The sequence below is a fragment of the Enhydra lutris genome, unplaced genomic scaffold (assembly GCF_002288905.1).
Source record: "Enhydra lutris kenyoni isolate GAN:26980312 unplaced genomic scaffold, ASM228890v2 scaffoldscaffold15, whole genome shotgun sequence".
Lineage (NCBI taxonomy): Eukaryota > Metazoa > Chordata > Mammalia > Carnivora > Mustelidae > Enhydra > Enhydra lutris.
In genome coordinates this window covers 775,415-801,230 of record NW_019154099.1, presented here as the reverse complement: position 1 = coordinate 801,230, position 25,816 = coordinate 775,415, and the positions used below count along the sequence as shown (strand labels likewise).

The 25,816-nt window shown below is 34.8% G+C and overlaps 1 protein-coding gene across 1 annotated transcript in view; it reads right to left on the bottom strand.

Moving 5' to 3' along the window:
• LOC111147011 (integrator complex subunit 6) overlaps positions 1-25,816 on the bottom strand; it is an 87,126-nt gene that overhangs the window by 15,026 nt on the left and 46,284 nt on the right. The window contains exons 5-10 of the mRNA XM_022502855.1: positions 14,898-15,081; positions 9,154-9,279; positions 7,593-7,747; positions 2,103-2,255; positions 1,843-1,975; positions 383-477 (exon numbers count right to left, since the gene is read on the bottom strand). Coding sequence (XP_022358563.1) covers positions 383-477; positions 1,843-1,975; positions 2,103-2,255; positions 7,593-7,747; positions 9,154-9,279; positions 14,898-15,081 — 846 coding nt within the window. The remainder of the gene's footprint in view (positions 1-382; positions 478-1,842; positions 1,976-2,102; positions 2,256-7,592; positions 7,748-9,153; positions 9,280-14,897; positions 15,082-25,816) is intronic.

The following is a 25,816-nucleotide window of genomic DNA, read 5'->3' as shown; positions in this document are numbered from 1 at the left end:
TAGTACCTTAGTTTCCTCATCGGTGAAACAGAAATCATAATTTCTACCTCATAGGGTTACTATATAAATTAAATGAGGTTAATAGAACATTGTATCAAAAACTAATGAGGTTAATAAATGTAAAATGCTTAGCATAATATCAGGCCTAATGTATGCATTATATATACGTTATCATGATCATTACTGTCATCATCATGCAAATCACTGAAACCTTTCTTTCCCATTACATCTGCTTTGGTCATTGACATTGGTCAATGTTCACAACATTTGCATATTCTGTACATTCTATAATAGCAACAAATAAGTTTTAATACCTACAGTAAACCATAACCATAATGTAAAATTTTATAACAAGTTCTATTTTTAACAATAACATTCTTACCCCAAGATAGTAGGGAGGCATTGTCTTCAAATAACTTTCAAACGACTGTCTCCATTTCAATGTTGGTTTTGCTTTATGTACTTTAAACAAGTCATCTATAAATGTATAATGTGAACAAACTATCATCATCAATTGTTTTCACACATGAAAATCAAGTCAAATACATTTCATTTTTAAAGTCCCCTTTCTTATTTGTAAGACAGTAACATCAGACATCAAGTTTTTAACAAAATTAAAAGGGGCACAATTTTTAGTTCTGCCATTTTGAGTAATAATACCATTTTTTTTGAGTGTTTTAAATTTTTTATTTTTTATAAACATATATTTTTATCCCCAGGGGTACAGGTCTGTGAATCACCAGGTTTATACACTTCACAGCACTCACCATAGCACATACCTTCCCCAATGTCCAAAATCCCACCCCACTCTCTCAACCTCCATCCCCGCAGCAACCCTCAGTTTGTTTTGTGAGATTAAGAGTCACTTATGGAGTGATACTATTTTAAACATAAAAAGATGCCAGCTGGGCACCTGGGTGGCTCGGTGGGTTAAAGCCTCTGCCTTCAGCTCAGGTCATGATCCCAGGGTCCCAGGATCAAGCCCCATATCGGGCTCTCTGCTCAGCAGCGAGCCTGCTTCCCCCCTCTCACTCTGCCTGCCTCTCTGCCTACTTGGGATCTCTCTCTCTCAAATAAATAAATAAAATCTTTAAAAAAAAAAAATAGATGCCAATCATGTGTTTCAAGTAACAGTATTTCATGTAACAATAAAGGCAGAATCAGAAAATACACAAGAAAATCTATATACTATCTACATTTAGACACAAAATAGATTTGAGGACAGAAGCAAAGTATGCACAATATTTTCTATAAAATATACCTAATATTTTGACTATAACTTAAATCTGATGTGGTTCCATGGAGGGAAATTAGTCTTCTCCAATAGTACTGCTCAAAAATTATAGCCAGAGGATCCCCAGAAACTAACTTTAGGCTTTTATTACAATGTTTTAGAATAAATTCATTCATTTAGAAAAATATTTGCCAAATGAAAATTAAAGTACAGGTAAATTCTTAGAAAGAAAGAAAATACACTCAGATTTATAAATATATGCTTCTACAAAATGTCTTGTTCACCAAATACAAAGCCTATGTATTACCAATTCTAACCATGTAAGAAATTAACTTGCAGAAAACTTAGAATATTTAAAATTTAAAACACAGTATCTTCAACAATTTATAGAACCAAAGGTGTTTTGACAATGACTTTCAATTTACCACAGACATACACAGGTTGCTTTAAAACCACCTTGGATAGTAGGGGTTCAATATTTCAGAGTTAAAAACAGTTCCATTAATTTTCACAAGACATGAGAACTTACAAAGGGATGTTCCCAAACTCTGTTTTGAGGAAAATTTGTATGTATGCTGAGCCACAGAAAACAGAACAAGAATACTTACCTAAAAGAGGAAGAAGGACTGGGTAATTGTAAGGCATCACAAATAAGTTGACACAGTTCAGTGCTGTACTGGCTTTCAAGTAACCAAAGGGATGACCAAGTTCACTATATTTTGCACTATTGCTCACATATACCTGTTAAAAGGGAGTGGTAAAGACAACATATTTAATGACCTTTACAAAATGTTTTATAAATCACTGATTCAATTTAACTTTTTAAAAGAACATTCAACTTTTAAGTCACTATAGTTTTTTGGCTCACCTGCCAACATGTTTGAGGAGATTTCCTTTCCAAGATAAATTGAGTCAGTGGTGAAGGTTCCAACTCGTATTTGTCAAAAGGCAATTTGTCAATAACCATTGGTTCACAGTCCGTACAGGAAAACTTCACTACCGGGTGAGACGTGCGAGGTGGCTGGAGGGGAAAGTCTTATTATTACTATTCACACAAAATGCAAGAAACAAACTAATTTTCAGTATTCCTCACTATCAGAATTTATTCATTTCCTCGATTTTGCTAGTTAAAGAGTTTAATTTACTACTGAAAGCACTATTAAAGCTGAAAGAAAATACTTAAAATGTAATGCTGAAATTTTACATTCACAAGAAAAAGCCAAAGCATTTTTAAAATATACACAAAATAAAAATCTTTTTAGATCTTAAAATTTATCAGAAAAGTGCAAAATTTTGGAATTAAGTAAGTAATCATTAATTGTTACATCTAAGAAATAACTAATACAGAAACCTTCCTAAGTTCTCAGTTGTGGCAATTTAATTTCTTGTAATGGAGTAGTAACTTCCAAACTGATTACATACCTTATTTAGTAAAAGTTTTTGAATACACAATATATTAGGACATAGATACATTTATTTATAAATTATTTGTAAGTTAATTTATAGGTATATAATAAAATATATAACAAAATAATATTAAAAATAGGAGAAAAAGATAAACATAAATAGAAATTCTAATTTCTAATGTTTTCCTTTGGTTATTCCTGTGGTACATACATACTACTTTGGACAACCTGATCTAAAGATACAAAAAACACAGTAACGTAAGGGGGAGAAAAAAGGCATGTTAATCTATTCTCAGCTCTCCCCTCCCAATAGCCTCCTTCCTAAAAATCTCACTGATTGAAGACTGATGAAGGAAATAAGAGCTATGAAGAAATAATTTGAAATTTTGCTGCTATAAAAGGCTCTTATTACTTCATTACTACCTATACCCTAGTGGCTCTCAAATCCAGTGTTGAGACCAAATCTCCCTCACTTCTTTATGCTTCATCTGTCTACTAGATAGAACCAGAATCTTCTATAAATCCCTCCAACACGTTATTATGCAATTCATTATTTCTCCCCCAAACTACAAAACCTGTTTTAAAAACCTAGGTGTTGGGGCACCTGGGTGGCTCTGTTAAGCATCTGCCTTCAGCTCAGGTCATGATCTCAAGAGTCCTGGAATGGGGTCCCGCACCAGGTCCTCTACTCAGGGAGTCTGCTTCTCCCTCTGCCCTTCACCCTGCTCGTGCACGCTCACTCACGCGCGATCCCTCTCTCGCTCTCTCAAATAAATAAATAAAATCTTTAAAAATAAAAACAACCTACGTGTTATCCTTAATATCTCCTCCTTATCCTCATTATTTAACTGTCACAAAGAGCCAGATAAAATCCCACAAATTCTAAGCTAGTAGGCAGAACACATAAACTTGGCAGGTGCTCAGTATTTAGTTACTGCCTTCTGTCAATAAATTCTCATCTCTAAAAATTTCTATCTTCTATTTCTTAGTACTCTAATTTATGCCTTCATCATTTCTCAGACTAGACTAGTACAACTGCTTATTTTTAATTAACCTCTCTAATTAGCTCCCTCCAATCAATCCCATAGCCACAAAATATAAATATGATCATGTAATTTCCCTATCTAAAATTATTTGGTAAAAGTAGCAACGAATCACCTAAAAATAGGACCCAGACTCTTTTCTTTAAAAATATACAAAGATCCTTGATGATCCGGTCCCTATCTCTTTCAACCACCACACCATGTATATACCCTGTGCTCCAGCCATGCCTAACCACTTGCAGTTATCCAAGTAGATCAGCATCTTTTCTTGCCCCTGGTTTCGCGTTATTCCTGGTTGCTCTATCATTTTCTCCCTTGCATATTACAAACAAACAAAGTTTTAAAGTCTGAACTGGCAAGTAAGACATCTAAGAGATTTCCTCCCTGGCACCCTTTCTTGCCCTGTTCTCCAATTACATACAGGCAGTTAGGCACCACCTCCTCTGGCTCTGCTCCATGCACCTAGTACAGTCAGCACACTGTTCTGTATTATGTTTACTAGTCTGATCTTCCTGTGGAATGGTTAAGATTTCAGAAGGGAAGCACCATGTTTTACTCCATATTGTGCTCCTTCATTTCATATGTACCTGACACCTATCTTATTGAAACAGTCGATGAAACTCAATTTTATTTTTGAATGAAAATACTGAGATCCAAGGGGGGAAATGTGTACTAGCAGAAGAGGATGTCTTCTAGAACTTGGCAAAGAAAATTTTGCATTTATGACTTCATTTAATCCCCCAAACAATCTCATGAGATAGCGGTTATCTCCATTTAACTGATGGGAAATTGAGTGGAGAAGATAGCTGACCAAAACACAGCTAATAACTGGTGGAGCCATGATCTAATAAATTCAGAACCAGTCTCTTAACAAATCACATTTAATTTCAGTATCAATACATCTTATTTGAATACTATTATTTATAAAAACTTCATTTCCCCTCTAATATTCTTCAGTTAACTTTGCCAGTTCTTTCCAATATTGTCTCTTTCTTATGATTCTCTCTTCAATCATCTTAATTCATTCTCTTAAAATCTCTTACATGAATCCTAGCAATAGCCGTCTAGATAACCTGCTTACCATCCAACTCATCTCCTAATTCTGCTGCAGATGAAAACAACCGGATTAAATTTCCTAAAGCAGCACTCTTTTAAAAACATCTTCACCTATTCTGTGAACCCCACTGAAGTGAGAAAAGCTCAAATCCCCTAACCTTGCATTTAAAGTCATGAGCCAATTGGTTTATGTAATACTCTCAATGTCCCACACACATGTTATGATCCACCTATACTCAGCTATTTCTCATTCCTCTAAATACACTTTACTCATTTTGACTTCCATACTTGTTTTTTTAGGATTTTATTTATTTACTTGACAGAGAAACAGAGAGAGAGCACAAGCAGGGAGAGCAGCAGAGAGAGGAAGAAGCAGGTTTCTCACTAAGCAGGAAGCCCAGTGCGGGGCTCCATGCCAGGATTCCAGGACCACCACCCAAGCCAAAAGCTGACATCTAACTGACTGAGCCATCCAGAAGCCCTCATATTCTTTCCTCCCCCAACTGAAATCCCACACTTCAAAATCTAACAATTTGCAACAGACCACTAGAGCAATGTTAACAGATAATGCCTGTGACACTGGTTTTAGATTTCCTTCTATTAGGACTCAACAAGTACTACACATACTCCTATAGGTGTTAAAATACAACAGAATGAACAACCAACAAGACAATATTTCATATAAATAAGGTATCTGTTCTATAAAAGGTAAAAGGGCTCCAGAAGAGAAAGTAAAATGACTAAAGAAATTAAGAGCTTCTCTAGAAAGGCCAGATTTTAAAAACTATGATGATTCAATCAGAAAAAAGAAAAGGAATAAAAGAACACTTCCTATAAAGCCTTAATTTCACATACCACTTCACTAAATCCCTAATAAATAGAGGAAATATGTATAGAGTACAAATAAATAAATATTGCCCTGAAGAGGTGATATAGATTTAAAGGTTTCAACTCGGTGCACTACAGGAGGGAATGCAAACTGGTATAGCCACTGTGGAAAACAGTATGGAGGTTCCTCAAAAAGTTAAAGATAGAACTCCCCTACCATGCAGCAATCACGTGGGTATTTATCCAAAGAATACAAAAACACTAATTCTAAGGGATAGATGCACTCCTATGTTTACAGCAGCATTATTTATAATAGCCAAGACACAGAAGTAGTCCCAGTGCCCATCGATTAATGAATGGATAAAGAAGATATGGTATATGTATATTATAACGGAATATTATTCAGTCATAAAATGAAATCTTGCCATGTGAATAACATGGAAGTAGCTAAGAGTGAATGCTGAGCAAAGTAAGTCATTCAGAGAAAGACAAATACCACATGATTTCACCCGTATGTGGAATTTAAGAAACAAAACAAATGAACAAAGGGGAAAACAAGAAAGAGAATACAAGAAACACTCTTTAACTACAGAGAACACACTGATGGCCAGAGGGGAGGTGGGTGAGGGGATGGGTGAAATAGGTGATGGGGATTAAAGAGTGCAGTTTTGTGATCAGCACTGGATGTTTATGGACGTGTTAAATCACTATATCCTATACCTGAAATTAATATAATACCGTATGTTTACTGGAATTAAAATAAAAACTTAACAAAAATAATAATGAAAAAAAGTTTCAGAAAGGTTTCAGTTTAATTAAAAAATGGTATCTGCATGAAACTTTATTAAAACTGCTTCATGGAGGGTGCCTGGGTGGCTCAGTGGGTTAAAACCTCTGCTTCGGCTCGGGTCATGGTCCCAGGGTCCTGGGATCGAGCTCCACATCAAGCTCTCTGCTCAGGAGGGAGCCTGCTTCCCTTCCTCTCTCTGCCTGCCTCTCTGCCTACTTGTAATCTCTGTCTACTTGTAATCTCTGTCAAATAAATAAATAAAATCTTAAAAAAAAAAAAAACTGCTTCATGGATCTCTGAAATATGATTATTATCTTCTAAAGGTAATAGCAAAAGAACTACTAACATGTTCTCCCACAAAGTATCCCTAGATACTAGAAACTAGAAAAAAAAGCTCATATACTACGAAAAAAGCTATTCTGAAAAAAGTGTATTAATATCATTGGCTAGATATTAATTTGCATGAATTTACCCTTTACTGTAAGAACCATAGAGTGAATACTGTTAATTCACAATGATCATTCAATAAACCTCACAATTTCTAAAAATGATTCATATAAACAAGACCAGAAAGTCATTTCTACTTAAAAACTTCCAGAATGAAAACACTGGATATAACCTAAAACCATGAAAGTCAACATAAATTTCTAAGACTACATCCTAAAAGATTATAAACAATTGGAATTATTTTCTAAACTTTCATTTAAATTCTAAATTGTATCCTAGAGACAAATCCTTATGTTACATTAATATTTAGAGACCAAAGAGAAACTCTTCTTACATTATGATTCTGCACCCAAATGCCAATAATAAAAACATAAACATAACAGATTCTAAAGGAGGGGGCACCTGGGTGGCTCAGTGGGTTAAGCGTCTGCCTTCGGCTCAGGTCATGATCCCAGCCCTACATGGGGCTCTCTGCTCAGCAGGGAACCTGCTTATCCCTCTCTCTCTCTCTGCCTGACTCTCTGCCTACTTGTGATCTCTCTCTCTGTCAGATAAAGAAATAAATTCTTAAAAAACAAAAATAGATTCTAAAGGAAACCAACACCTTTTTTCTATTACTTCATAATGAATGATACAGTATACTAAATCATGTAATAGCTTACCAGAGCACTTTGAATATCTGTCTAATTCCTGTAAATTAGCCACATCCTTGGTAACAGTACTTAAAACTACTATGAAAAGCAGTTAAACGGTGACTAATACAAAGTCACGGTCATTTTGGTACTTACTAGTGTTGGAGAATTCTGATCTGGCCAAAAAGATTCTGGAACAGGCCAATGACCTATAGGAACCCCAGTTTTAGGATTTGGTCTGACATATATGAGTTTGTGACAGCTATGCCAAGGCTGTGATCCAAAAGGTCTTGATATATCTGGCTGCCCATCTATAGCAAAGAAATTAAGACAAAGAAAGTATGTATCATTAAGGAAAAAAAGCCATAAAAAGTTAAATTATATCCATTGTTACTTAACCTAGTAAAAATGTCCGAGTCTTGCTCAATTCTGAATTTTCCTGTTTCTTTTGAATGGTTCTACTATCATGACAACTTAACACCTAGATTAAAATTCACGAAACAGTAAAGGCTATAAATTCCAACTATGAATTCAACAGTTGAAAGGAGGTCCCACAGTATCCTTTACTTGCCAGTTCAGAATAAGTAAAACCTACTTTATGGTAGATACTTGTTTAATGAATGGTATGTTTTCCCTATTATTAGATGATAGGGGCAAAAACCCAATCTCTTCGTCATCCATTGGCTAAGTAAATACTAGCTATTATAGCTAAATTAAGATTTCTTTAAAATCATTTTTAACTAAAGCCTAAATAACAAAAAAAATTTAATATGCAAATCAAACTCGAGGTATCTACCTTCAATCTAAAATAATTCTAGCAAAACAGCAACTGTCTTCAACAGTTTATTAAACATATACTTGGTGCCTAACTCTAAGCCAAATATTAAAATAATTTAAAAATAAATACATTCTGTGTCTAAGAGTCATATAAAGAAGCTTTTTTTTTTAAAGACACAGTGACACAATTTATATAACTTCGCCATTTTCTGTTCCTTCCCTATTATACCCCTCTGAGAGTAACCAGTTTTTTTTCCTTATGACCTTTCTGTTCTCCCAATTTACCCACTCAATGGATCACCTCCACCAAGTGTCATTAATGACTCTGTAATTTTGTTATAAGCTATGCCATACTACACAGAGGATCACAGGTATAAGCTGTCCATTGGTTCTAGTGTAACTCCTTATACCCTCTAGCAAATATAAATAGTTCATGATCACAGAATATTAAAATAAAGTCAGGTGGAACTTAACTAGAATAGAATCCAGCTTAATGGCAAAGGCTGGTTCCTCTTTTTTGTAACCACACAAACCATTTGTTTTTGACCAGACTGATCCTTAGAAAAAATGTAGCTAAGGAATTAAACACCTAGGATTGAACATTCTTGTTCAATTAAGGAACACAAGATAAGCACATATACTGGAGAGAGGCAAAGTGGTCTTTTTTTTTTAAAAAAGGAAGTATGAGTCTGCTAATCCGTAAATGCCTAATAAGGTTTTTGACTCCTATATGATTATGAACAATCAGTATAAAAAAGTGATGCTAGTGAACCACTATCAGTTTATCTTCACTTTCCTGTTTAATCTTCCCTCTTTACCAATAGCCATTTTGTCATCTTAATAATTTGACCTTGTCAATCTTAAAGCCAAATCATAGTAATTTTTCAGTTCTAGTTCAATAATAAAGTTTAGAATGTCTATAAGAAAAGTACAATAATACCTTCTACAGGTGAAGGATCTGGTCCTGCTTTTTCAAAGTTTATTACCACCCCACTTTGCACTTTCTGCACCAAAGACTCCAGACACTGATTAAGCATTCTTGGAGAACATACAGAGTATGAGCGGCCTGAGATAAAAAGAATAAAGTTAGTTGCAGAAATTTCTACCTTTAGCAAGCCAGAACCCAAGCCAGTTGGGTTTCTGACACTATTAACAAAAGTTCAATGGCAAAGTTTGACTTTATTTCATTATCTTATGGAAAAATGAAAAAAAAATAGTCATTTTCAATCAACTAACAATTCCATCTTATGACAGTATGTACAATTTTTCTTCTAAATGTAGATACACAGAAAACAGAAATTTGGTCTGAAAAAACAATAATGAAAAAACCATATTATACATATACTTATATATGTATATTATATAAAATATAACCTAAAATACATACATAAAATTATCTTCAACTATTACCCAGTATAGTTTATCTTTAATACATATACCTAACATCTAATAACTAACCTTCAAGATCTTACTCCTAATAAATGAAAGTATTATCACTATGAGTAATGCTAAGCACATGGCAGATACTCAATTATTTAATTGGAAATTAATTAATTAATTAGAAATTACTGCATATTTGACATATTTGCACTTTAAGACAGATGATAGCATGTGCTTTTCCTGAATTTCCTTTGGGAAATTAAACCTATCTTAAATGAATTTTCCTTTTGTATATTTTAACCTATAGAATTTTTAGTACAGAGCAATAAAATGCTAGTGGTTAAAAAAACATACTAGTGAAAAGATCTCTTTAACAGGGATTTTCCATAAATGTATCTAGACCTGTGCTGTCCCCTACTGTAATCACTGACCACGTATGGCTACTGAGATGGCTAGTCCATCTAATGGCTAGTCCAAATTGAAACGTATAATAACTATAAAATATATAACTTATTTTGTAACATTCATACAAAAAATATAAACTATTTCAAAAATTTTTAAATGTCAGTTTCATGTTGAAATACTTTGTACTTACTGACTTAAAAGATACTGAGGTTAGTTTCACCTTTTTAATGTGACTACTATGATAGTCATAATTATGTATGTAACTTGTATCATATTTCTATCACATGTGCTGATCCAAACCAATGCTGAGAACTTTCACAACTAAAACAGTCTAATCAAACATCTTAACAATGTTATTTGCAATAAGCTCAATATGGAAAAGTCCTACATTTTTTTTCTGATTTTACCAATTATTTCCAAACACAGCTATGTATCATTATATTTGACATATCAAATTACTCACATCAGTTTATACCCGACATGTGATTTATTAAAGGCTACTCAGAATAGAAAACATTAGGCAGTAGAGTGATTCAAATCGACCATCAGCTATACTTAGAAAAACAAGTATCAGATAACAAACAACCTACCTGTATACAATAATAGTAGTCATAATCATAAAAATACCTACCAATTATTGAATGTCTACATGCCTGGCACTATTCAAACCACTTTATCATATTAATTTATTTAATCCTAGCAACAACTGTATGGCTTACTTTCTCCAGGTTATAAATAAGAAAACTAAAGCATGGAGAGGTTCATTTATCCAAGTTAATACGCCCAAGATTCAAACCTTTACAGGACATTAGAAACTTTAATCTGGGTATACTTTGTTCCCTGGAAATCATGATGTTAATTTGAAATCAGTATTTAAAACAGAATGCCTATATGGAATCATACTTATTTGAAAGAATTGATAAATTAAAGTATTTTTTCTGAGTCACAATACATATAAAGATTGATCATCTTGATACACAAAGTATCTAGAAGATTATATAAAGGTTGAATTATCTTATTTCTTGAAATTAAAGCATATTCCCAAGAAGTCATTAAAAACCAAAAAATTTGAAAGTATAAAATTGTAGCAATTCTCTCTGCTCCTCTATCCTGTCATCATCAATGATTAGGAAATCAATCATCAATTGATTAGGAAAATAGGAGTATAGCAGTTATAATCTTAGTATAAAAAAGAATTACAAAGATGCTTTATAAAAACTAAAGAAAAAGTTAATAAACTTGAGTCACTTAAATAATAAATATCCATTCTTTTGAAGGTAAAGAGGAAATAGCAAATTTTGCCATTTTTACAAAGTAAACCTATACCCTATTTCTTTTATTCTCTCAATCAAAACTCATCCCTTATAATGTACAACTCTCTGTATTGAAGCACAGTTTCTAAAATCATGGCTTACAAGCACACACTTTCAAGTCAAGGAGCTGGCTTACTTACTATTATGTAGAGTCCACAAAAAAATCAAACTAAATACAGTGAATCTAAAGGCAGAAGTGGAAAAAAAAAATTTCCCACAGAAGTATACTACACCAGCATTTTAGTAAAATGGAGAAGCAGCAAAAAGAATATTTGTAATAAACTGGGCAACAATCCTTATAGAGGCTAAGAAAGTTAAATGCATTTGCTCTAGATGTCTTACAATTCTTATAAAGTACTTTTTATCTTCAGGACTTCCACCATCATATCAATTAGGCATTTTTTGCTTTGATATCCCTGCACCTCCTTCAAACCTGCTTCTCCCCAGTGTCCCCATCTCAGTCCAGGTCACAGCCATTCATCTCCAGTATTCAGGCCAAGTGAGTCATCTAAGAATCATCCTTGATTCATTCTGCTCTCATTGCCCTCATCCTCAAGTTCTCCCTTGCACCAGACCACCTCTCACCATCCCCCCAAATCCAACACTTTAAACCAAAGGGCTATCATCGCTTACTAGCCTTTCTGCCTCTATTCTTGCTACTTTACAGTATAGTCTATCCAGCACCTGAAGTGATAGTTCAGAAAAAGAAACAGATATCACCCCCTAGAAAAAGCCCTCCAATGGTTCCTCATCGCACTTGGAAAATAAAAAATATTTATTATAGCTTAAAAGGCTATTCAATATTCAACCTTCACCTACTGCTCTAAACCTATTACCTTCTACTCCTCCCTTATCTAAGCCCCAGCCATATCAGCCTTCCTGTTGCTCACAAAAATATATAGTGTGTTCCTTCCCTTACTATTTTCTTTGCATAGATCTTCCTATAGTTTACTCCATTATTCAGATCTCTGCTTGTATGTTAAGAAGACTTACTGTGGTGGTCATGTCACAATATGCACAAATACCAAATCATTATGATATACACCTGCAACTAATATGTTTTAGGTCAGTTCCACCACAATAAAGACTCAGTAAACATAATGTAACAATGATTTTAGGGGGATTAGTATTTTTAAGACACAACTAAAAATGATTAAGCCCTATTAAAACAAGAGGCCTTAACTTCAGTATTAGAGGTATAGAATTTATAAAAGAATAAATGTTTTATTTCTTTAAACAAATATGATAATCTCCAAGGATAAGGAACACATTGATTCAAACCAGTATAGTTCAAACTTTTAGGTTCATGGTTTTAAAAAAAATCACCTCCTCAAAGACCTTCCAAGAATATTCATTCTCTGCCTCAAGTTACTCTCTACATCCTTACCCTGCTTCTTCCTTAGAGTAAGTAGCACTCTCTAAAATACTACTACTTATTCATTTTATGATTTTATCTGTCACATAGTCCAAAAAGTGATCTTTGTTTATTGTTCCTGCTGTTATTTCCAGCATTAAAAACAGTTACATAGAATGGATACTCACTAATTACCTAATAAAAGAAAAATACTTACAACGACAATTTTACAATATTTTTAGAGTATACCTAGAAAATATAACAACTTATTAATGATCGTGACAACACAGGCATTTTTCTTTCCAACTTTTCCTTAGTGACATAAATTATTCTATAATGGGAAAAATAAATGTACACACACATTAAGTTAAAAAATGCACATGAATTGTTAGTAGAGATTACTTATTTGGAAAGTGCAATGCCAGTGGATATTAGCTTTCCTGTTTTTTCTATTTTTCTAGTGTTTTATCCTCAAAACTTTCTTTAGGAAACAGTCTTAAAATAATAAAAAAGAACATATTATTCAGATCTGTGAAAAGGTGAGTGGCATTTGAACAGCTTCTCAATATTCTTACAGCAAGAGCAAGAAAGAGTCAAATAAACCACTACATTAAGGAGAGATTCAGGATGTGTATTTGGGGGAGCTTCCTAATTTCTTGACCAAAGTTTCTGGGTGATTGAAAGATATTACCAAGGGTCACTTCAGATCTTCTCCTCTGGAGATGTTCCTTTCCAAGAATAAACAAAATAGCTTTAGTACATTCCTGCCCAAAGACAAGGATATTAACCACTACATGATGTCTCAGGTTCACTGCAGACCCTCTCTGATTATACCACTCACTTCATTTCCCACTCGGAATATTCTTGATCCTAGAAGCAAAAGTTATAGCACATATTGTCCCATAACTTTATCATAATTCTGAGTTCAAACTAAGCATATATAATAAAAAAATTTTCAAGGCAAGAGTGTAAATAAATTACAACTTCAAGGCCTTCCATCCATTAATAAAAACCCTAAAGCTTTTAAAAAAAAAAAAAAAAAATCAGGATTTTAGCAAGTGGGTCCGTCCAAGCCGGAAAACTAAAATTTTCTGAATACAAATGTGAATCTACCCACAAAAACAATGAGGACTGTCACTGAAAAATACCATTCATGCACAAGGAAACAAGGAATTGTTAACAGTGGATTTTCAAATTTAGATAGATATATCTTTAAAAATATATGTATATACCTTTTTTAAGTAAACTATGAAGGAATTACAAGGAATTACAAGAGTACCAGAAAGTACTTCTATAAATACGAACATTTAATAATGTGAAAAATAACCTCTTAACTTATTTACTTCATATACCTGTGTAGGGTACCCTTTCTGTCTGAGAATTTTAGAAGGCACCTAAAATATCAATTGAAGCTTAGATTCTCCTTTAACTTATGAGGCTGTCTATCATGGAATCTCAATAAGGAGCACTGCCTGTGTCTAGGGACTAAGGCCACCGGCCCCTGACACAGGTGAAATAGTGGTATGTCAGATTTGGACATTGAGTGAGTACTAAATTAAATTCATTAGGTGAAAACTAAAATGCTCCGTGAAAGCAAGAATACCACTGCCTGTCATATCCACTACTGTAGTCTTAAAGCATAGAACAGTGCTTGACACACACAGACACTCAATACATAGCCGTATGAATTTAACCCATCTGCTGACCAATTCCACATTACAGAAGTTCTGAGTCTATTCACATATTCTTTTTCCAGAGTATCCTTATTGTTCACTTAACATAGTGACTACCTGAACTAGCTGCATAAGACCTCACTACCTGTTCCTCTAACCTACTACCTAGCTTCCTCTTTGCCTCTAGGGAAAATTGTACTTAACCAAGGAATCAATCATTACATGGTTAATGGGATGATTTTCAAAATTCTGTTCATTTTTCAGAGAAAATAATTTTACTGCATTCATGAACCATTGGTAATCTTTATAGGTAAGGCATTAGTTTAACAACTTCAAATACCAGCACTTTCTATATGGGTAGAAAGAAATACCATTCATTTCAGATCCAGTAGTATTAAATCCCATTCAAATCCAATAACAGAAGTTCATTGATGTCGTTGTAATTCCTAACATTAACTCGTTGAACAAAAACAAACATGGAGTTTTTGAAATGTACATTTAAAACATTCAGATCAACTCTGCCTTAAGTCACTGAATTACTGCCAGCAAAGAAACTTACCGCCTGTTACTTCACACATTGGTGTGATCGCAGAGTCATCTAAAGGCACACCTGTCAACTGTTCTGTTTCTACTGACATGGTGCCAGGCAACCGCAACACTAGTGCAAAGAGTCTCTGATCCCAACGAAAAGGTTCCTTGGTCAATTCACTTCCAGGCAAAGGAGAATTAAGAGGTAAATGGAGCTGAAAATAAGGGGGGAAAAAATAAGATTCCACAGGCTGTTTTTCCCAAAAGGCCACATTAATTACACATATATTAAAACTAAATATCATCAGTCTCCTATCACTTAAAAAACAAATGCTTATGAAGAAAAGATACGGCTAAAATAAGCACCTGAGAGGCTGTTACGTCAATTTTCTTAAGCTTTTACTCTAAAGACCTCAATTGAAAAACATCTATTATTGAAATGCTTTTTAGGTTTCCATTCAACTAACCACCAGGTGCTGGACTGCTTCCAAATAAATCATTTCATTTAATCATTAAAACAAGCCTCTAATAAATATCTTATTATTCCTATTTTCTAGATTAAAAAATGTCAGAAAGAATAAGTGATCTGGCCTCCTGGGATCAAGTCAGTACTTTTTCTAGTATACCACGGCAGCCACAAACGTTTCCAGTTAATAATTTTAATTAGGTTTAATTTTTTGACAAAACATATATTCCCAAAGCATCTGCATAAAAGAAAATTTTGTCACTCTAATTACATATTAAGTGTATTAAAAATAATGATTCTTACCACATCTGAGTAAAGGAAGAGGGCTTTTATTTTTCCATGTGTTTTTTAACAGCTATCTTTCCCCAATCCCAACAGACCTGCTAAAATTAGGATTTGGGATTCTTAAGAATCTTAGAAGAGTTTGAAGTGATTCTAATGGGTAGCTCTGCACCAAGTAAGTAACAGAGGACCAAGAGAATCCACACACAAATCTTAGCGTAACTAAATGGAGATGACCAGAAAGAATGTGTATCAAGAAGTGATGCAACAGCAGATGTGGAGCACTGAAAGGAGAAAAGGGGAAAGGGAAGTAAAGGTTGAACTAAACCTCACCAAGCCTTTTACTCTAGCTGCCAGTTTACAGGGACTGCTAGGGACACGGATTCAAGTTAAATACCACCACAAGAAGCAACAAGTCAAATCCAGCAAGTGGGACATCCTATAGGACAGATGATTGCCTTCTCCAATAAATCAATAGCATGAAAAAGCAAAGACTGGGGAGTGAGGAGGGTTGGTGGAACATTACAGAAGAAAAGACAAAGAAATCAAAAGCAAAGATTTTTTGAGAAAATACGGAATATACCTTACTGCAATTATTAATATTTTATGTGTGATAATGACATGGTGCCCAGAAAACAAAAACTTCATCACATATATAATTCTTAAAAATAAAAATAAAGCCCAGGATTACCATACTTGGGGATTTATTTAGAGTTTTCTCTAAAATACAGAAAATACTTTAAAACATCACTTCCAAATTAATTGCCAAAGTTTAGACTGCTTTGGTCATACAGCAAACATAACTATTGCTTATGGCCTTTCTATTTCTCACCTCAAAGATTTCTGCACTTGTTAAATTAGGGATTGAAGTCATTCTACACTGACTTAAGACTCAATTTTTTTGTGAGTTACCTTAAACCATTAAAAAAAAATCAAATTCTATTCTCAGAAGAGAATTCGTAGTGAAGCTCTTGCTAAGCTGGCACCTCTCCGAAAGCTTCATGCCAAGAGAATACGCTGCAAGATCCAAATCAGCCAAGGTTTGGTGACCATGGCCAGGAGTCATGAGCCTTTCCTCTGGCACTGATCCTACTTAAGGCAGAAGTCAGAGGGAATAGGATGGAATGTTGGAAGAAGTTTGGGCCAGGATGTTCTGTGAGGAAGGTTCTCTAACCTCTCTCCGTGACACCTGGAAAACAGCTGAGGAACTCCAAGCCCTTGCTAATATTACCACACCTTGCCAGAAGAGAAAGAGGAAAACACTGTTTCCATCATCTCCTTTACTCCAGACCAGTCACCTCTGCACCTGGGAAGCACAACCACCGAGTGTTCGGTCATTTTCTAAGATCACAAAAACATCAAAGCACAAGTAACAATGGAGGAAGGAGGAGGAATAGTTACTCTGGGATATAATCAATACATGGAACTGTCTCAAGAATCCACAGGATAACAGCACTGCAAAGACCTCAGATATAAGCAGTGCATAGGATAATGACAGTTTCCAAACTGTATACACATACACACACAGCTAATCAGATAATTCTCTCTCTCTCTTGCTTCTCCACACTCACAGACAGGCAGGCATACACATACACACGCACACACACAAATCAAATATTTTAATGATAAGCATCTACAAGGGAGACAATATAAAACAAAATAACTGGCCTTTGTGGAATGCCAGATCTGGAAAATATTTCAAGCAAAATAAACAAAACAACCAAGAATGGTCACAAGCATATTTCATACATAGTTATATCACTTTTATAAAACTTGTCAAATTTTTATTTAGTTTTCTATTTATCATTTCCCCTTCCCCATATCCCCTCTCACCAACAGAGGAGGGAAAAAAAAAATTCCCTATGGTTGAAATGTGCCGGTAATATTGGAAGGAACAATGGTAGGCAAACAGGGACAGGAAAAATACAAAGAGCCTGAAAGAAAAATATTCTTAAGAAGGTTCAATTATTCCAAATCTAAAGTCTACAACTGAAATTCTAGCAGCATGTTAAAATCAGAAATGGAGGCCTTTCCGAATATATGGACTCTGAGAATCAAGGCAAATTGCACATAAATCAAGAAATCAATATAAAATTAACCATAAGAAAAATGTACAAAAATACAAATGGGTAATTCTCAATAGTGAAAAATGGGAGAAAAAAATACCTAAGGAAATCCATATGGCCAGACAATACAAATTAAAAATATGAGGAAGGGCATCTGGGTGGCTCAGTCGTTAAGCATCTACCTTTGGCTCAGGTCATGATCCCAGGGTCCCGGGATCGAGCCCAGCATCCAACTCCCTGCTCGGCAGGAAGCCTGCTTCTCCCTCTCTCACTCCCCCTGCTTGTGTTCCCTCTCTCGCTGTGTCTCTATCAAATAAGTAAATAAAATCTTAAAAAAATATATGAGGGATATATCGTTTTGCACCCATCACGTGAGCAAAATTTCAAGGGTTGACGAAAGTGATGAGAAGTGTGTGTGTGTATCTCAATGGAAACTTTCCATCACTCATATATAACCATTTTAGAAAACAATTTGATAATATCTGATAAGCTGATGATTAGCATACACCAGGAACCAGCAATGCCATCTCTAGTTATACATCTTTTTTTTTTTTAAAGATTTTATTTATTTGACAGAGAGAGATCACAAGTGGGTGCAGAGGCAAGCAGAGAGAGAGAGAGAGGAGGAAGCAGGCTCCCCGCAGAGCAGAGAGCCTGATGTGGGACTCAATCCCAGGACCCTGAGATCATGACCTGAGCCAAAGGCAGAGGCTTCACCCACTGAGCCACACAGGTGCCCCCGTCTAGTTATACAACTTAAAGAAACTCTCATGTATGTTTACAGGAAGCCAGGTAAAATACTGTCTACAGCATTATTTGAAACAGGAACACAGGAAACAACCTAGAAGTCTAATAAGGGAATCAATAAACAAACTATGGTCTGTTTATAAATCAGAGTAGAAATGAATAAACTCGACCTCTAAGATCCAATACGGATAAATCTCAAAACAGTATTTTTTTAATATAACATACATACAATTCATGCATCCATACATAAAAGAACATAAATAATTAATGTATAGCTTGGTGAACTTTCACAAGATGAATGTCCTTGTGTAATGAGCATTTTTATCAAGAAACAGAAACTTACTAATTTATGCCCCTCCAGTCATTCTCTCTCTCCAATTGACGTTTTCCTTGATTTTGAACTTTATATAAATGGAATTACAGAATATGGTCTCTTTGGCTTATGGCTTCTTCCATTTAATATTATGGGATTGAGACTCATACTGTTGCATATTTAAGTGTAGGTCATTCATTCCCATTGCCACATAGCATGTGAGTATAAAAGACAGGGAAAGAGAGAGAGAGACAACAAAGGAATAGAGAGAGAACATGTACTGGAGTTTATCTATTTTTTTTGTTGATAAGCATCTGGGTTGTTTCTAGTTTCTAGTATGAATAGTACAACTATGAAATTACAGCATGTCGGTTTATGAAAAACCTAGACATGCGCTTCTGTTGGTATACACCGAGGAACAAAAATGCTCCTGTCAAGTGCCTGCTAAAGGCTTCTGCCTGCTTTTTAAAAAATTGAGTTAACATTTTTTATTGATTTGAAAAATTACTAATATATTCTGGATGAGTCCCTTGTTAGATATACATACTGTAAATATCTTCTCCCACTTTGTGACCTCTTTTACTATTTTAGTGGTATCTTTTGATAAACTGAATTTCTTAATACATTTTTTCTTCCATGGTTAGTACTTTCTGTGCCCTCAAAGGTCATGACAATTTCTTCTATATTCTTCTAAAAGTTTTACTATTTTACCACTTACATTTAAATCTGAAATTGAGTTTGTTCTATGAGTAGAAGTAGAGGTAGATTTTTTCTCAAACAGACACCCAACTGACATACTATTAAAAAAACATCCTTCTCCACTGTTCTAGAATATCACCTTTTTTCTTATATTGGGGGACAACTGTAAGTGTGAGTCTATTTGTGAATCAAAACAGTATCAAGAAAGCAAGATGAAAAATGACACAGATAAGCATCTGTGTGCACTGTTAAATTATTACTTAATCTAGTTTTATATACGTATAACATGTACATGTAGTAGAAGTGAGAAAGGTGAACTAAAAAGCTACATACCAAATTCACGATGGGGTGGGGTGGGGAAGAGGGAAGAAAGTTAACACTGAGTAGGGGAACAAAGGAAACTACATCTTAACGATCTGCAATGTTCTGTTTCATTTACTAAATTTTTAAAAAATCTACAACAAAAAAACACAAAATTTGGCAAATATGTTGAAATTTTGTATCATTTATCCTTATCTATCCAGAATATCTGAATATGTTAATATGAAGATAAGTGTCAAAAGCAGATAAAGTGTTCATTCAAGTAGTCAACTTATTATGTTTTATACAAAATCAAAGACAAGAAAACTTCATGCCTCAACTTAAAGTAGATTAGATTATAATCACAAACCCAAAGGTCCCACATTTTTAAGGACTTCAACAAAGAGTTCTCCTTGATCAGTTATTAAAGTATACTGCAAGAGGGCAAAATACTCCCTGAAAATTATGCATGCTCCTTTCAGTCACCATTTTTTATTCACCTACCAAATATTAAACATCTTTTAGGTTCTGGGTATTTAAAGATGCATAATAAAATGTGGTCCCATCACTCAAAGAGTTCAGAGGAAAGGGATCATGTTCCTAAAGGAATTTTTTTTAGAGGTGTGTTGGAAGGATAAGCTAACCAGAAAACTAAAATACTGGTTAGGAAGATATTTATTAGCTTATTTCTGAACACTTGGCAGGAAAAGTTTTATAAAACTTAATTTCAAGAAACTTCAGTGTAAGAGTATTTAAAGTTAAGTGTCTACACTGATGATGCTAAAAAAAATTGGTCATTAACAACACTTATAGAGTAGTTATTACTATACGGCAAACATTGTTCTAAACCATATATATATATGGCTCATATATATATATAAAATATATATACATATATTAATTTATTATATATTAACATCTATATACATTAATTCATTGAACCCACAAAAATAAACAAATAAGATAAGCACCATACAATTCCTATTTACAAATGACAAAAACACCTGTTTTTTCACAAAGAATTCCGATAACTTTCTAAAGTACACAGTAAATAGTAAGGAGACAGAGTTCAAACCCAGCTGGTCTGACCCTTGATTCTGTGCTCTTAACCACTTCATTATACTGCCTAACCACTAGTGAAACCATTACCTACATTTTTTAAAAAATCAAGTGGTGAGATAACCACATAAAAAGAAAATTTATTAAATAGAAAAAAGGAAAGTTTAATTATGAAAAATAACTACTTTTAGAAGCAAATTTTAAATCATCCCTTTAAAAATCTAGTGATTTTAAGCCACTAATTAGTAATATTTTATAAATAATTTAGATTGTTTTATGAAACGTCCTATGCTTTCCCCCCAAGTTACTCCTTTATCCAATGTAAAGATGCAGTAATATATTTTCTCCCTCCTACTGTTCTCTCCCAATTCCTAAGTACATGACCAATAACAATAATAAAAGTAAGCAAGAATAATAGCTAGGATATTGAGCACTTACTATGGGCCAAGCAAAATTCTATGAGCTTTTCGTATATTTAATAACAAACCAGTACAGGTACTATTATTATCCCCATTTTAGAGATAAGTTGTAATGTAAGATTCCACGTCAGAAGATACATATTTGGAGGATACATACTCAAATAATCCCTGCTATATAATCAAGTTTAGACCATGTAAGGACTGAAAATTTTAAGAATTGGCTAAATCATATGCAATTCAAGAATAATCTCCCCATAATCATGACATTACTGGTCTTTATTAGGGTCTTCATAAGACTGTACTTGGCAAAACCTCAGTCTAATGGACTTATTAATAAGCAAAGAAAATTATTGTTTATAATAACAGTTTTATTTTTACTTGTATACAATTGAAGTTTTCTATATTATTTACTTTTTTTTAAAGATTTTATTTATTTTAGAGAGATGAGTGCAAACAGGGGGAGGAGCAGAGGGAGAGAATCTCCAGCAGACTCCACACTCAGCACAAACAAAGTCTGAATCGGGATTTGATCCCCCCAAGATTCATGACCTAAGCTGAAACCAAGAGTTGGATGCTCAACAACCTGAGCCACCCAGGCGCCCCTCTATATTATTTTAATGATTCATTTCATTGTTACCACCATTCAGACAACTTATGTAATTATCCTGGTAGCTGACAGAAAAGGAAACGTAACTCCAGCTTAAATTTAGGAAAACTGTCCCATTTTTCCTTCTTTCCTTTGGAGATCTATCTTACTGACTTTTCACCTTTGAGTCTTTCCTGAACTTCTTATTAAAAAGGAATAAAATTTATTTCTCTACAGGTATCAAAAGTAAAGGGCAGATTAGGTAGGTCTAATGACAGTCTATCATTAGGCTTGCTCAACCTTTGTTATAAAAGTGCAATCTCTCCTTCATTCGACCGTTTTGTTTTTGATTATGGTTCAAATCCTAGTTATTTGTGACTGTGCTAAGAACGGGCTAAGGCTCAACTTAAATTTTAATTATTCTGTTATTCATTGAGCACCTACTAAAGCATGGCATTATGTTAAGATTTAATAAGGACTATACCAAGCCAAATAATAGGACATGTTTTAGCTAGCTCACTTTAAGAGAAACTATTATAAAACCTTAGATAACCAGAATTCTTACACATTAACTACTTATTTTTTAGACCCACAGAATGTAAAAAATAAAAGTCAGCAAACAGTAAAAAAAAGACAAAAGAAATTTATTTATTTATTTATTTATTTTTTAAGATTTTATTTATTTATTTGTCAGAGAGAGAGAGAGAGAGAGAGATCACAAGTAGGCAGAGAGGCAGGCAGAGACAGAGGGAGAAGCAGGTTCCTTGCTGAGCAAGGAGCCCGATATGGGACTCGATCCCAGGACGCTGGGATCATGACCTGAGCCGAAGGCAGCCGCTTAACCAACTGAGCCACCCAGGCGTCCCAAGAAATTTATTTTTAAAACATCTTTAAAAACCTTAGATAACCAGAATTCTTACACATTAACTACTTATTTTTTAGACCCACAGAATGTAAAGAATAAAAGTCAGCAAATAGTAAAAAAAAGACAAAAGAAATTTATTTTTAAAACATCTTTAATTCAGAAACGAAGCAGATTTCTCATCGTATACAACCACCTAACTGGCTCCTAGATAATGTCTACACCAGAGCCAACCATGAGAGTCAAGACTGATTGATCTGTACCAACACTTAGGAGGTTTCCCTTGCACTTAGATGTTCTGCCAACTGGTTCTATTACAGAAGTAATTCAAATAGTAAATCCTTTAATAATCATACTTCCTACATTATGTTTTAATGACCCATTTACCTGGCACCTATTTACCTATCCCACCAGTTTGAGAGAGGGCAAGGAGAAGGATCTTATTCTTTTCTGTGCCCCACCCCCATCACAGTATTTGTCAAATGAAATAAATGAGGTCTTCCCCATTCCCACCGTAGAAGAAAAGTACAAGAGTAAGAGGGGTAGAGTGAGAGCTACAGTCAGAACACAAGTACCTCTCAGTCCTGCCAATAAGACCTATGCTCTCCCCACCCCAAAACACACACAGATGTGGATGCAAACACACAAACACGGAATGTTTATGGTAGGTCACAAAACCAGGTAGTCTTATCTTCAAGAGCTGGGAGGATTACTCTCTTACTATGTATGTACTTGATCTCTATGCCCCTTGTATGTACCCACATAGAGGACACAAAAACATGAGCTGCAAAACCTGACACCTAGAGCAGGGGGTGGAGAAACAGTCATTCCGTATGTTGAAGCCATAACAAGTACTTGGCCTTGTATATGATAACTTCAATTTTACTTTGATCTATGTGACGTTTTTATTAACGTTTGTCTTCTCAACTAGACCAATGGTGGTAGAGCTCCTATTTGTTTTTACTCATCATTTGAGACTCAGAGCCTAGCACAGTGTCTGATTCACAGAAGAAACTCAATAAATATGGCTGAATGAATAAATGATGTATGGATAAATAAGGTGACTGGCTAAGTTGTGAAGGCCACTAAGGAATCTAGTGAACAATGGAAAGCAATCAAACATTTTTAACAGCAGAATAACACTCAAGTGGTGTGCTTTAGAATCATTATTGCCATGATATGACAGGCTGAAAGTACTTGATGATATAACATGTGGGAGTAAAGGAGTAAGTGATTATCTGGCGGATGAACCAGGGAAGGCTCACAGAAAAGCAGCATCTGAGTAAGTTAGGAAAATGAAAAGTTGACTAAGAATCTAGAACCTTTTGTAGATTGGGCGATGGCATGTGCAGGGTGAAGATCATCATCAAAAATATAGGAGGCAAGAAATAAAAAAAATACTAGGATGAAAAACCAAATTAAAATTCAAAGCTGCTGGACAGTAAAGTAGAAAGGAGAAACTGAAGATTTTAAGAAGGCCTTTAAGTATGGTAACGTTTTAAGGGCGCCTGGGTGGCTCAGTCGGTTAAGCATTGGACTCTTCATTCTGGCTTAGGTCATGATCTCAGGGTCATGAGAGAGACTGAGCCCCACTCTGGACTCTGCTCAGTGGGGAGTCTGACTCTCCTTTTCTTTTCCCTCTGCTCCCTGCTCGTGTACCCTCTCACACAAATAAATAAATCTTAAAAAAAAAAAAAAAAGAATGGGTAAGGTTTTAATATGGGGGAGACAGAGGAACAACATTCAGAGAAAGGGAATATATGAAAGAAAAAACCAGAAGTATTCAGGCAGTTAGTAGCCTATTGGGTCAAGTTTAGAGAAAATAAAAAAGAATGACAAGGAATTTTTTTCTTCATCTACTAGTAATTCCCTAGTCTTTTCAGTCCACTAAAACAATTCCCACACAAAGTCACCCATGATTTTTTTTGGTCATTGTGATAAATGACAAGTATGGAAAGTGTTCCAGGCCAAGTCTTAACAGGCCTCACAACTTCATTATCACCCCCTCGGGAGCCAGCTTCCTCGAAAGGAAGATTGAACTTGACCACTGACTGATCAGACAGCATATGGAGACAGAAGCCACAGGGACAAGCAGCAAAGTGCCCAGGCAACAACGAGTACCAAAGCCCCAGATTATAAAAAAAGGCCATCTTCAATATTCCAGCCCCAGTTAAGCAGCCAGCTGAATGACCTCAACCCACAGAATCTTGAGAAATAATACACTGGTTTCAAGCTTCTAAGATTTATGATGATGTATTACATAGAAATAGATAATGGTGCCATTAAATCTAGTGGAGATTTTTCATAGTTAGCTTCCCAGCAGTATTCAAACTACCACTCTTTAGACACTCCTCCTTTAGCTTTCACATTGGAATATTCTCATGGTTTTCCCTCCTCTTCTCTGGCTGTTCTGTATTCTACCTTCAACACACAACCCAGACTCAACCTTCAATACCATTAACTGCTACAGATCCTCAAGGCTTAGTTTTAAGTCTTGGCCAATCTACATTTTAAACCCTCAACCCCTGCCCACAGCTTCATTTACTATCAATACTCAGATAATATTAAACATTTTTATATATCCAGCCTAGATCTTTCTTCTGAGCATTCTTCTGCCTACTTGACATTCCCCTTGAATGGCTCAAAGGTACCTTAAACTCAACCTTCAAAACTGAAGTCATGATTTTCCTCCACCCAAAATGACACCCAACATTTCCTAGCTCAGTGAATGGTATCATAATCTCTCCAGCATTGCAAGAAGCCATCTCCCTCTTCCTTATTTTACCCCAAATGTAATATAATGTACGTCACCAAATTTGGTTGATTTGACCTTACAAGTATCTCTTAAAATGACTACTTCTCTACCATCACCAAACTCCTCAGCCAATCCATCAGCAGAACTAATGCAACAATGCCTAACTGGTCTTCCAACATCCATTTGTCTCCCCTCCTCCACCCAGTATCTCCAAATAAAACCCTTGGATGGCCTCCTATTGCTTTTATTTTAATAACAACATGACTTGGCATTGCTTCGAGTCCCTTATGTGGTCAAGCCAACCTTCCATTTTATACAATGATCCCTCTTCTTTCATGCACTAAGTCACATGAGCTTGTTTCTAGTCTTGTTCTCAAAACATACTCCTTTCGGTGG